We start from the raw sequence: 14,279 nt of genomic DNA on the forward strand, positions 1-14,279 counted from the left end.
GAAAACAGGAAACACGATTAAATATGAAACCAATTAAGATAGCTAGAAAACAAGTAAACACTCAGTCAAAGTGTCTTTAATTTATACATAGTAAATATGATACCAACAAGAACACTTTGAAGATATAACTTCAATAGATGCACCAAGCAATTACATTGTTTTTGTATTGAACTTGGAACACCACGGAGTCACGACGTCTGTTAAACCAGCTAAAAGTGATATTAAGAATTGAATGGAAAATCTTCGATAAGAATAACATCAAACAGAAACCATTGCTGTCATATTGTTTTTATGATAGTTTTTGAAACACCTAAAGTTAGAGACATAATTCTGCATGCAATAGTTGAATTGACAGTAGGATAGAAACCATTCAACAGAGAGAATGAATAAGCTTACATCAGCAGAGAACTTCAAAGAATAAACCACTGCAAAAAGGGTATAAAAATAAGAGCTTTTCAAACAGAAAGTCAGAACTCGCTGAACGGGCCAAGCGTTTCTCAACTTTACCGGCACCATCTGTAATTTTTTTACTTTGAGTCTCGGGTAATCAAGATATTTGATTTTGGTGGATAATCTGGATTTAGAAATAAGTAAGAAATGTAACGACGTAAAGATTTGAGAATAAGGATCTGAGAAATAAGAAATGCAAGTTATTTGTATTTTGAATTGTTAATGTTGCGACTGATTCAACAGCTGTTAACTGAATGTCGGCTCTTAAATAATACTATATATTTTTAGAATTGTCTCAAAGAGTGTTTCTGTATAAACTCGTGAACCCAATTTCAGTACACTCTTTTGTAAGGAGTTGCAGAATTCTGGGGGGTATTCCGGACCCTCATAATATCCAGAAGGTTACAGTCTAGTTAAACTTGTTAAAAGTGCTATCTGGAGGACGGTAACATCTTCAGTCGTTCCTTTCCTTTAGGGAGAGATAGCCTGAACCTTTAGACCCATTTAGTGCTACGGTACAAAGGGATCTGGGGGTCCTGGTGCATGAAACACAGAAGGTTAGTATGCAGGTACAGCAAGTGATCAGGAATGCCAATGGAATCTTGGCTTTTATTGCAAGGGGGATGGAGTATAAAAGCAGGGAAGTCTTGCTTCAGTTATACAGGGTACTGGTGAGGCCACACCTGGAATACTGCGTACAGTTTTGGTTTCCATATTTAAGAAAAGATATACTTGCTCTTGAGGCAGTTCAGAGAAGGTTCACTCAGTTGATTCCGGAGATGAGGGGGTTAACTTATGAGGAAAGGTCGAGTAGGTTGGGCCTCTACTCATTGGAATTCAGAAGAATGAGAGGCGATCTTATCGAAACATACAAGATTGTGAGGGGGCTTGATCGGGTGGATGCGGGGAGGATGTTTCCACTGATGGGTGAGACTAGAACTAGGGGGCATAATCTTAGAATAAGGGGCTGCCGTTTCAAAACTGAGATGAGGAGAAACTTCTTCACTCAGAGGGTAGTAAATCTATGCAATTTGCTACCTCAGAGAGCTGTGGAAGCTGCGACATTAAATAAATTTAAAACGGAGATAGACAGTTTCCTAGCTGATAAGGGGAGCGGGCAGGGAAGTGGACGTGAGTCTAGGTTCAGATCAGCCATGATCCTATTGAATGGCGGAGCAGGCCCGAGGGGCCGTATGGCCTACTCCTGCTCCTACTTCTTATGTTCTTAAGTGTCTTATGGAATTCGGCTATCGCTAACTTAAGTTAAAGGTGAACATCTGGGGAATACGCCTGATCTGGGTAGCCCGAACAGGGCTAGGACTTTTAATTATTCCTTCAGTTGTAGGCTGAACATCAACTCTCCGACAACTCCTCCTACCTCCCCCGAACCACAACCCCACTAGTGAACACCAAGCCATCATTTCCCAGACCGTTACTGACCTCATCTCCTCTGCAGATCTCCCCCCCTGCCACCCCCCACCCCCTCATAGTTCCCCAAACCCACACAGGCTGATGTCATGCACCTCCTATGGGACCAGTTGCAAAGTTGCTGAGGCACAGGTCAATACTGTATGGGGAAGGAGGGGGGGCAGTAAGAGAATACTGCTGCCTGCACCCTCTCCTACACAGCTATGAATTTTCATAAAAATAACCTGCGTACTGTGCCCCTCCTACTTTTGCCCATGTCTGTTGAAAGAACTCCAGTACAACAGAGAAACTTGAGACTGCTCAGTGCAGCTAAGTGTGTGGCAATGGAGCTGCTGAGTTCCAGGAAAATTAATCTAACGTGCAACTGTGAAAAGGTTGCAAGTAAAAACGGGTAAGTATCTCTTGATAAAGGAATTGTCTGAGTTTGGAGAGCCGACAATATTTTTCGAGTTGAAGGAAAGGTTGCTAGCGCGACCTCTGAAGCGGGCGGCGCGCCTGGGGAGTCCTGGGACGTGGCGGCCCAGCCGGGCTTCATTTGAATAAATGTTCTCCAACTCTCGCCCGTACCCAGCCAGAAACACTACTTGGCCGGCGGGCAGGAGTTCAGCAGCAGGAAGCTGTCAGTTGAAGGGGGGGGGGGGGGGGCGGGGGGAGGGGAGTACGGGAGTACTTTTGAAGTGTAGTCACTGTTGTAATGTAGGAAATGCAGCAGCCAATATGCACACAGCAAGCTCCCACAAACAGCAAAGTGATAATGACCAGATAATCTGTTTTAGTGATGTTGACTGAGAGAGAAATATTGGCTAGGACACCGGGGATAACTCCCCTGCTCTTCTTTGAAATAGTGCCATAAGATTTTTATGTCCACCTGAGAAGACAGATGGGGCCATGGTTTAACGTCTCATCCGAAAGACGGCACCCGACAGTGTAGCACTCCCTCAGTTGGACACTTGAAGCAAGGAAAGCACTCCTGTTTATCCTGGTCCACAAGGAAACCTAAAATTAAATGTTTTAGATTTACCTGCTGGACCTCTTCTGTCTCACAATCGGGCTCCTGACAGGTTTGGCCCAACGCCGAACCTGCCACTGCTCCCCTGCTTCAACTAAAATTGCAGATCGAGTCCGGATTACATCATCCGACCCAATCTGCATATTTAAAAAAGGAGGATCCCATTTCCTTCTTCCAGGTTTCCCGCTCGCCTGTTCAAAAGATCGAGACACGGCGGGATGGCAACCAGAAGGGGTAAGTGACTTGTCTCATTTTAACTTCTGCCTGGCGGGCAAAGTAAAAATTGGGGCCTATGTCTCTGGCTAAAACGAAGGGTATATTGTTTAGGAAACCCAAGGGTTGAGGGTAAAAATATCCCGAAGTGACATGTCCTGTCTATTAGATGGAGCAATAGCATTGCACAGAAACTTCCCACTGACTTTGAAGATAAATTAACCCAGCTTGAATATTTCATATTGATGTGGTGCAAAAAAAACATAATTTCCAATTGGCCTCTACTGGAAGCATGAGTTGCGCTCAACATGATGTGAGCACATTGAAACAAGCCGTTATATAAATGCAAGTTGTTGAACATACCACTACCGCGGCAAGAGGTAGAAATCCAATTTTAAAAAGGAAGACAGTCTGCACTAAAATTGCTATGGGGAGTTCATGTCAGAGTGCATCCTAAAGGTGAGGAGGGTGGAGGAATGGATGGACTGGATCAAGATCGTGGACTATTAGACCTGGTGCTCGGTTTAACATTATACATTCTCCTACTTATCCTAGATTCATTCAGATGCTGCTGATTTTCTTTGGTCAAGCAAGAGCTACTAAAAAGAACTCACTTAGTGATGAGTCAGAGGCAATGATGCACAAAGTGGAGCAGTAGAATGTAGTTGTAAACAAACCAATGAAGGGCACTCTACGGATAAAGTGGAATCATTGGATGACCACTGGATGTCATAAGGAATCTCCAACTTTGGAAGCAATTCTGGATAATGGATGAATGGAACATATTGGATCCATGGATAATTAGGAATGATCTCAAGAAATATTGCATATAACTAAACAAACTATTTCAAAATAAATGCTCATTAAAATAGGCTTTACGCAGTTTTCCAAAAACCATTGGTGTGTATGGCAACTGTTTTACTATCCATTCAATTAGGTTATGTTCTGCATAAATTGATGGGTGCAGCCAGATGCCAATTTTGACTCCAAAATTAATTACATAGGCACTACAGAGCTAATATGTTTGGCTTCTTGGCAACTCGCTTCTTCACAGCAATGATTAAAATATTGGCCATTTCTATAGTTCAGCTACGTAAAAATTAATCATCTGCTAAACAACTAAAACTCATTGCAGTTTCGGGACAGTTTCCTAGAACAATGTGTCATAGAATCAACCAGGGAACAGGCTATTTTAGATCTTGTATTGTGTAATGAGACAGGGTTAATAAGCAATCTCATAGTAAAAGATCTTCTGGGGCAGAGTGATCATAGTATGATAGAATTTCACGTTAATTTTGTTAGTGACTTGCCTAAGTCCGAAACTAGAATCTTGAACTTAAATAAACATAGGTACGAGGGGAGAGTTGGCTAAGGTAGATTGGAAAAATAGATGAAAAGGTATGGCGGTAGATAAGCAGCGGCTAGCATTTAAAGAAATATTTCATAATTCTCAACAAAAATACATTCCATTGAGAAACAAAAACTCCACGGGAAGTGATCCAACCGTGGTTAACTAAAGAAGTTAAGGATAGCATTAGATTGAAAGAAGCAGCTTATAATGTTGCAAAGAATAATAGTAAGCCTGAGGATTGGGAGAGTTTCAGAAACCAGCAAAGGTTGACCCAAAAATTAATAAAAAAGGGAAAAAACAGAATGAGATATAACTAGCAAGAAATATAAAAGCAGATTGTAAGAGTTTCTACAAGTATGTAAAAAGGAAAAGATTAGCAAAAGTAAACGTTGGTCCCTTAGAGGCTGAGACAGGAGACATTATTATGGGGAATAAGGAAATGGCAGAAATGTTAAACAAATATTTTGTATCTGTCTTCACAGTAGAAGACTCAAAAAGCATACCAAAAATGGGGGGGGGGGGGGGGGGGGGGAAACCAAGCGTCTAATGAGGGTGATAACGTAATTAATATAAGTAGAGAAAGAGTACTAGAGAAACTAATGGGACTAAAAAACGACAAATCGCCTGGACCGGACGGCCTACATTCTAGAGTTCTAAAAGAGGTGGCTGAAGAGATAGTGGATGCATTGGTTTGGATCTTCCAAAATTCCTTAGATTCTGGAATGGTCCCTGCGGATTGGAAGGTTGCAAATGTAACAGCGCTATTCAAGAAAGGAGGGAGAGAAAAAACAGGGAACTACAGGCCAGGTAGTCTTACATCAGTTGTTGGGAAAATGCTGGAATCTATTGTTAAGGAAGTGGTATCAAGTCACTTCGAAAATCATAACATGATTCGGCAGAGTCAACATGGTATTATGAAAGGGAAATCGTGTTTGACAAATTTATTAGAGTTTTTTTGAGGATGTAACTAGCAGGGTAGATAAAGGGGAACCAGTGGATGTAGTATACAGGAAACTCTCGATTTACCGGCACCTAAATAACCAGAAATCTCGGTTAACTGGCAAAATTCAGGAGTAGGTTCAGTAAGTTTTACTTCATATTACTTGCCTTCCTCAATTTCAATTTCATTTTCAATTTCAATTTTATTTGTCACATAACCAAATACAAGTGAAATCCAGTCAGTGAAATGCTTTTTTCTTAACGAGCTGAGCGCACCAATCAGCAAAGGACACTTAGCTGCCTGGTACGCACGGAGCCCACAAGGACGGCAGCCATCTACATCGGCGCCATCACAATAGGGTCCGCTCTCGCCTCGCTCCGCCTTTCCCGCACTCCTGCCCGACAATCTTCAGCCACCGTGGTACCGACGTCCCGGGGCCTGCTTCTCCCTGGCTCTCCTTCCACCCGGTCTGACCTCCGAGCCTCCCGCGGTGTCCGACCTTCCAGGGCCTGCTTTTCCCGACCTCGGTATGCTGGCCACATTCCCTCCTACCGGTTCGACCTCAGAGCCTCCCGACGAGGAGCTGCCGGCCACCGTGCTACAGCGGGTCGTCGTGGCCTCCATCGCTGCTTCTGCTGACTCACCACCGACTCTTTCTTTCGAGAGGGAATCTTTTTGCCTGAATACCATTCAATAAAGAACCAATGCAAAACCAAAGGTAGCATTGCCATGAAACCAAGATACAGCCCGTCATATAGCTCTGGTGATTCCTCACATTTATGACAAATCTTCAGAGCATCTGTTCTTTCCCCTCTTGGGCATACCCCACAGTCTCCATATCGCAGCTGACTACCATTTAGGCTTTCTGTTATTTGCTTTCCACAGTATAATCCAGGGCACATTAAATCAACATCCATAGTGAGAACCAGTGGCGGCCGCTCCACAGACTCCGACACGGCGAACCTGGGGTATTCCACGCTGGAACACTACCAGCGTCTCTCACCGCCTGCTTCCGGTTATGGCGGTGGTGACCTTTGCCCTTACCCGCGAGCCGAGTCCGTTAACCCCGGGGACCGCAAGCTGTTGCTGTGCAATCGGGTGTGGCTGTAGTTGTTGCTAAGCTACAGAGACGCTTGGAACTTGTGGCCATTGTTCTGCACCTGTTGCTAAGCAACAGGGTTTGTTGCTTTATACGGAGCTCTCAGCTCTCCGTATCTTTTACTATAGCTCTCGGTTATCCGGAATTTTTGATGAACCGGCACCACGTCAGTGCCGGATAAAAAAAGTTTCCTGTATTTGGATTTCCAAAAGGCATTCGCAAGGATCAGTGTTGGGGGCCTCAGCTATTTACAATCTATATTAATGATCTAGATGAATGGACCGAGTGTAATGTACCCAAGCTTGCTGATGATACAAAGCTAGATGGGACAGTAAGCTGTGAGGAGAACACAGAGTCTGCAAAGGGATATAGATAGACTTAGGCGAGTGAGCAGTAAGGTGGCAGATGAAGTATAATGTAGGGAAATGTGAGGTTATTCACTTTGGTAGGAAGAATAGAAAAACAGAATATTTTTTAAATGGTGAGAAACTTTCAAAGGTTGGTGTTGAGAGAGATTTGGGTGTCTTCATGCAAGAAACACAGAAAGCTAGCATGCAGGTACAGCAAGCAATAAGGAAGGCAAATGGCATGTTGGCCTTTATTGCAAGGGGGTTGGAGTATAACAGTAAGGAAGTCTTGCTACAATTGTACAGGGCCTTGGTGAGACCACACCTGGAGTACTGTGCACAGTTTTGGTCTCCTTATCTAAGGAAGGATATACTTGCCTTGGAGGCGGTGCAACAAAGGTTCACTAGATTGATTCCTGGGATGAGAGGGCTGTCCTTTGATGAGAGATTGTGTAAATGGGCCGATACTCTCTGGAGTTTAGAAAAATGAGAGGTGATCTCATTGAAACATACAAGATTCTGAAGGGGATTGACAAGGTAGATGCTGAGAGGTTGTTTCCCCTGGCTGGAGTGTCGAGAACTAGGGGGCATAGTCTCAGGATAAGGGGTAGGCCATTTAAGACTGAGATGAGGAGGAATTTCTTCACTCAGAGGGTTGTGAATCTTTGGAATCCTCTGCCCCAGAGGGCTGTGAATGCTGAGTCTTTGATTATATTCAAGGCTGAGATAGATAGATGTTTGGACTCTAGGGGAATCGAGGGATATGGAGATCAGGCAGGAAAGTAGAGTTGAGGTCGATGATCAGCCATGATCTTATTGAATGGCGGAGCAGGCTCGAGGGGCCGTATGGCCTACTCCTGCTCCTATTTCTTATGTTGCATTGTTACTTTGGACATTTGGTGATATATAGTAGCCATAATGGTCAGGTGATCCTCCCAGTTAAATATAAAGGCCTCATATTCTGAACCACATTCTGACCGGAGGCGACAGTACCGTAAACAAACCATGCAGAAACAGATATGAGAAGACAACGTGCACCGTTACATAAAAAGAATTAAAAGACAGGAAAGAGCTTGGTATATGGAGGTCCTGTCAGAGTAAAAAGGCTGAGGGGGGTTGGGGGGAGGATGTTGGGGGGCTTCAACTTCCACCTACAATGGGTTGTCAGAATGAAACACAAATTCGGCAGAGTGGCCACGGTCCCTCCTCCTCTCCCCCCGCCTCGATTTTCAGCCGGCTGCCTGTTTTTTATGCAAAAAAGGGGCAGCCTGCAGCTGTAAATCACCCCCGATACCTGCAGCAAACATCCCTACTCATTTGTACGATCGCAAATAAATGGATTATAACATAGCAGTAGAAATACCAAAGGGTGAGAAACAATGATCTAATGGAGCATTCCAGAACTAAAGCATGAAATCTTGAAGCGGCACACTAAAACAATATTTGGTAAAAGCATGCAACAAAACATGGAACAAGAAAAAGTAGTTTGGCCCATCATGCTACAGAGCACGTACAATTCACCGTTTCATCTCCCGAAGATTCAGGAAGGTTTCTCCTTTCCTCCCAAAAGTAATTGAAGTAAAGCTCTAGCGTTATGTAACTTTACATCCTAGCTTAATTGCATTCTTTGGCACAACATTTCAATGCTCCTGACATGTCCCACACACATCTGTGGAAAGCAGTAACTGCTTTCTCAGCGAGACTCTTCTACCTTTCTGCAGCTCTGTGGAAAGAGGACAGCAGGGATTCTTTCTCATTTCTAGTCCTGTTTGAGCCTCGTTAGGTCTCGCCTCATGGTCTCTCACTCTGCATTCACAGTTATAGGTAGTAACTTAGTTGAATATACATTATCCATTGCTGCAAATATTTTAAAAATCTTGATCATATCTCCTCTGCATTTTTTTGTCTTTTAATGAGACAAGCTTTTATAAGTTTTTAACAAGACCCTTTCTAACTTGAAGCTTCAAGGCCTGGAGTAATCCTCGTCACTTTTTTCTGAACGCAATGCATCAATGCCTTTTGAATTTAGGGTGCCCAAGACTGCCAACAATATTCTAAATGTGAACTCATCAAACATCTGTATAAGGTAAATACCATCTTTTCACCTGTTTTTTAATGAAAATCCATTCATCATAGACACATTTCTTGTTCTAATCTATATAATCGTACATTTATTTACTTTAAATTCCAACTGTAATTCTTTATCCTATCCCCAGAATTAGACCTTAAAAAACCAGAGGTACTTTTATTTACAAAATATCACTATCATCTACTATTAAGCTTTTTAAACAAATGCATCTATCTTCAATAAAGATCTGGAGGAGCAGATCTATATGTAAATGAGGTACAACATGTGCTGAACCTGTGACCATTCCCAATCAACCCCAAGGCTTTGTATTGATTGCTGGCAGGTTGCATAGAATGTAAACAGGTTTTTTTAAATAAAAAAAATTCAGTGATTTTAATCATCTCCATTGATAACACCCTCATCTACAAGTCAAGTTTATGGGTTCAAACACCAAACATGGCCAGAATTGCAAATAGGGCGAGACTGGACCCAGGATCTCGTGTGGCTGAGCGGTCCAAGTTCAAGTTTATAGCTGCTACGTATTTCTTGGGTTACACCTGCATGGGGAACCCCTCACACTTCTGTGGTTCTGGATTCAAGTGGACGCTGACGTGATTAATAGTGTGGTTACAAATGCATTCAGTGATAGATAGTGAACCACCCCTTTATTAACACATCACTACACATGGAAAAAACAAACCAACACTATTTTCTGTTTAACTGATATTAAAGGACAAGGTAACACTGCGATTAAGAGCTTCAAAGAAAGAACTTGCATTTATAAGAGTACCTTGTCATAATCCTCAGGATATCCCAAATTAAATCCTTTTTGAAGCACAATCACTGTTATATAGGGAAATATGGCAGTTTGCACACAGCAAGGTCCCACAAACAGCAAATGAGAAAAATGATCAGTTAAAGTCTGTTTGGTGATGATGTTGGTTGAGGAACAACAACAACAACTTGTATTTATATAACACCTTTAACGTAGTAAAACATCCCAAGGCGCTTCACAGGAGTATTATAAGACAAAAAATTTGACACCGAGCCACATAAGGAGAAATTAGGGCAGGTGACCAAAAGCTTGGTCAAAGAGGTAGGTTTTAAGGAGCGTCTTAAAGGAGGAAAGAGAGGTAGAGAGGTGGAGAGGTTTAGGCTGGGAAATCCAGAGCTTAGGGCCTAGGCAGCTGAAGGCATAGCCACCGATGGTTGAGCAATTATAATCAGGGATGCTCAAGAGGGCAGAATTAGAGGAGCGCAGATATCTCGGGGGGGTTGTGGGGCTGAATGAGATTACAGAGATAGGGAGGGGCGAGGCCATGAAGTGATTTGAAAACAAGGATGAGAATTTTGAAATCGAGGTGTTGCTTAATCGGGCGCCAATGTAGGTCAATGAGCACAGGGGTGATGGGTGAACGGGACTTGGTGAGAGTTAGGACACGGGCAGCCAAGCTTTGACCTCAATTTTACATAGAGTAGAATGTGGGAGGCCAGCCAGGTGTGCGTTGGAATAGTCAAGTCTAGCGGCAACAAAGGCATGGATGAGGGTTTCAGCAGTGGATGAGCTGAGGCAAGGGCGGAGATGGGCGAAGTTAGAGAGGTGGAAATAGGCAGTCTTAGTTATGCCGCAGATATGTAGTCAGAAACTAATTTCAGTGTCAAGTATGACACCAAGGTTGCGAACAGTGTGGTTCAGCCTCAGACAGATGTTAGGGAGAGGGATGGAGTCAGTGGCTAGGAAACAGAGTTTGTGGCAGGGACCGAAAACAATGGCTTCGGTCTTCCCAATATTTAATTAGAGAAAATTTCTGCTTATCCAGAACTGGATATCGGACAAGCAGTCTGACAATTTGGAGACCGTGGAGGGGTCGAGAGAAGAGGTGGTGAGGTAGAGCTGGGTGTCGTCAGCGTACATGTGGAAACTGATGCTGTGTTTTCAGATGATGTCGCCAAGGGGCAACATGTAGATGAGAAATAGGAGGGGGCCGAGGATAGGTCCTTGATAGGTGTTGGCCCCAATACCTTACTCTTCTTCAATTAAGGTTATTAGATCTTAAATGTCCACCTGAGCCAGCAAATGGGGCATCGGTTTAAAATCATATCAAAAAGACGGCTCCTCTGACAATGCAGCACATCCTCCACATTGTCAGCCTAGATTGTACACTCAACTCCTGGATTGGGATTGGTCAATCCTTCTAGATGAAGTTGCTGACTTGGTCTTCTCAGTATACAAGATGATGAAAAAACTTCCTGCTGCATTTGCATACATAACAGTGACAATATTTTAACAATAATTAATTTGCTTTAGAGTGCTTTGGGCATCCCGGGGTCCTGAAAGGCACTATATAAAAGCAAATTCTTGTTTTCTTTATTCTCCTTTAATTTGGACAGTCTGTCCATTATTGATGGTGCCCTCCTTTCAAGAGATGCTTGTAGTTAATCTGGTAGCATCTGTGACAACATACCAGCTTGTACAAATTAGGGCACTTACTGAAGTTACATGCCCAGGTGCTGATGGTGATTCACGGAAAGCTTTCCATGACCAGTGGGCACTGCACACTGCAGGATACTAAATGCATTATTGATCAGACAAATTATGATCTGGAGTTACCTATACTGAACTTAGATGTGGTAGGACCACTCGTTACTTTTCAGTACTGGCGTCTTCCTTTACAAAAGAGACCAGTAGAGATATACTGGTGGGATTCCCAATTACAAAACTGGATATCCTATCTCTAACACCTTGCTAGCAACAGAAAGTGTCATTTCTCCCATTAGTCTCTTGACCTCCCCCCCCCCCCGGCTTACTAGTATGATTGCTCGCCTATACCATAGGCAGCCTTTTTTTTAAATACATATATTTTTTATTGACGTAACTGTCCATCCCTGCCCAATTGTTCGGTAAACAGGAGACACTGCAAAAGCAGAGTTGACACTAACACGAGAAGTAACCCTATAATTTAGCAACATACCAAGGAGGAAAAGGTCCTGTGTCTGATTTAATGGAGCTGTAAACGTACACAGCTACAGGTCAGTTTCTTTTACTTTTTTGAGAAATACGTATGATTTGAATAGAAACGCTCATGCACGTCAGATACGCTGTGTTTCTGAACTAGTGTAGCAGATCAGCGAATCTCTCTACCCGTGTGTAATATTGTTGTAGCTATGATTTACTGTAAATGATCGAGGCCGTTAGTTCGGCAGGTTTTGTGTACGTGAGGGACACGTGGAGCCCGTGGTATTTTAGCGACTGTTTAAAAAAAAAACAGATGTTGTATTCAGTTCTGTAGGCAGGCGGGTTGGAAAGCAGAGGAAGCTCCAACAATCAGCTCAGTTGCCCCTGTCAGCAAGTGAGCCGCGCGCCGGGCCGTTCGGCTGATTGTTACTCGGAAGGTGCGTGGCGCCCTGAACGTTCGGCGGATTGTGACGATGGAGGCAGACACACGCGCGCGTGGTACCCGGGAGGTTCGGCGGATTGTGCGTGAGGGAGGGAGAGGCGCGCGGGGCCCGGCTTTCTGTCACAGTTAAAAGGTAATGGCCTCAAATCGCTCACCGTGCTCTTCTTCGACACCATCTTGTCCATCTTCTTCGCAATTCGGACAATGTCTTCTTCCTCCTTTTTACTCATCACGCTTATTCGTTTGCAACTAACCAGATTTAGCGTGTGTTTTTTTTACTTTAACCGTAACAAAATCCCTCCAGCTCGTCTCATCCGCAGCCGCGGGCGCGAACCACTCGCACAGAGAAAGTCCAAAGCAATGGAAAATCCATCATGTAAATAGAGAAAGCGGTCTGCACAGACCCTACTAATCAATAGATAAGCGCCTCTGCTCGTCTTACGTTGAGTATTTGCAGATTCCCCTCCCCCTTAAAAAAACTAAGTTAACGAACGTTTTTTTTAAAGTGCAATTTACAACGGTGCTATAAGTTTCGGGAGGTCACATCGATTTTTATTCGTAAATGACGACTCCATTAAAGCTTTATCTTATGTCCCTTGACTGGTTACCCTAACATAAGGAATTTATCGCTGCACTATAATGGTTCTAACGTGCCCGCACCTAATATCATTCGTTATCCACAGAATGGGACGTTCGGCTGATCTTAAACATTCATTCCCTCCGGCACATCTGGCTGCAGTGTGTACCATCGGCAAAATGCACTGCAGCAACTCGCCAAACTTTCTTCCGCAGCATCTTCCAAACCTGTATCACCTAGAAGGACAAGGGCAGCAGGTGCATGGGAACACTATCACCTCCAAGTCACACACCATTCTGACTTGGAAATATATCGCTGTTCCTTCGTCGTTGCTGGGTCAAAACCCTGGAACTAACAGCATTGTGGGAGTACCTTCACCACACAGACTGTAGCAGTTCAAGAAGGTGGCTCGCCACCACCTTCTCACGGGCAATTAGGGATGGGCAATAAATGCTGGCCTTGCCAGCGATGCCCACATCCCGGAACAAATAAAAAAAAATGCCAAATTGTAAACAGCTTGTTTTTACTAGTACTTATAATTCGCTCACCACAAGTTGAATATTGGGATAATGGGAAGCATGAAGCAAAGCTTTGCAGGAGTCGCCATTTAAAAAAAAAAAGCAGTGGTGTCTTGAATCCTACCACACATTTGTAAATTGCGCTTAAAACTTTCATTAGTTGTGTTTTTTGAGAAAAGTAGTAAATACCCAACATTACATCAAAATTGGAAGATGCATGCATCAGCTAATGTATTCTTCAGAGAAAAAAATTCTGCCATTGGAAATAAATGAAACATGGCATCTGAGTTGCACAGGATTGTCCCCATCCTGCTAGTTCAATACCACTTATTGGAAAAGAGGCAACATTTGAGATGAGATGAATTTATTTGCTTATATAATAACAAGGGATACCAATGCTAAGGAATGTGATGCTTCCCACTTTTGGCAACCATTATCAACATCGGGCATCCTAAGTACTGTTGATCTTGGATTGGATGGGTGACTGAACACTTGGTCACACAAACGGATCTTGAAGAGGATTTTGTGGATGGAGAGGAAGAAACCATGGTGCCAGATTATCGTTGGGCCACAACACATTGCTCCTTCTTCACCTTATGCCCTTGATGATTTCCCTGTATGCACATATAAATGAAAGTGCACCAAGGAAATTATGGAAACAATCACATTTAAGATATTTTAATCCAAGGTTATGTTTTAACTTTAATAAAAGTTGGAATCTGCAGATTATCATCAATGCTTATTTTTATGTTTGAATTTCTTTGCAGTTTTTCATTGTGGCCATATCAATGGTTAGACGTACACCAGGAGCAAGATTGCAGGGAGGTTAATAAATGGTTCTTTAGGGTGGCATTCTTTTAAAGTTCTTCTATGTAGATGTG

General features: G+C 43.2%; 1 protein-coding gene across 1 annotated transcript in view; it reads right to left on the reverse strand.

Moving 5' to 3' along the window:
* Positions 1-12,936, reverse strand: part of tcea1 (transcription elongation factor A (SII), 1) — a 113,835-nt gene extending 100,899 nt beyond the window's left edge. Inside the window, exon 1 of the mRNA XM_085992936.1 lies at positions 12,459-12,936. Within this exon, the coding sequence (XP_085849062.1) occupies positions 12,459-12,533 (75 nt within the window). The 5' untranslated portion in view covers positions 12,534-12,936. The remainder of the gene's footprint in view (positions 1-12,458) is intronic.
* Positions 12,937-14,279: the final 1,343 nt, after the last annotated feature.

This window comes from Somniosus microcephalus, chromosome 7 (assembly GCF_052327205.1).
Source record: "Somniosus microcephalus isolate GS21.2 chromosome 7, FLI_Smic_1.0, whole genome shotgun sequence".
Taxonomy (NCBI): Eukaryota; Metazoa; Chordata; class Chondrichthyes; order Squaliformes; family Somniosidae; genus Somniosus; species Somniosus microcephalus.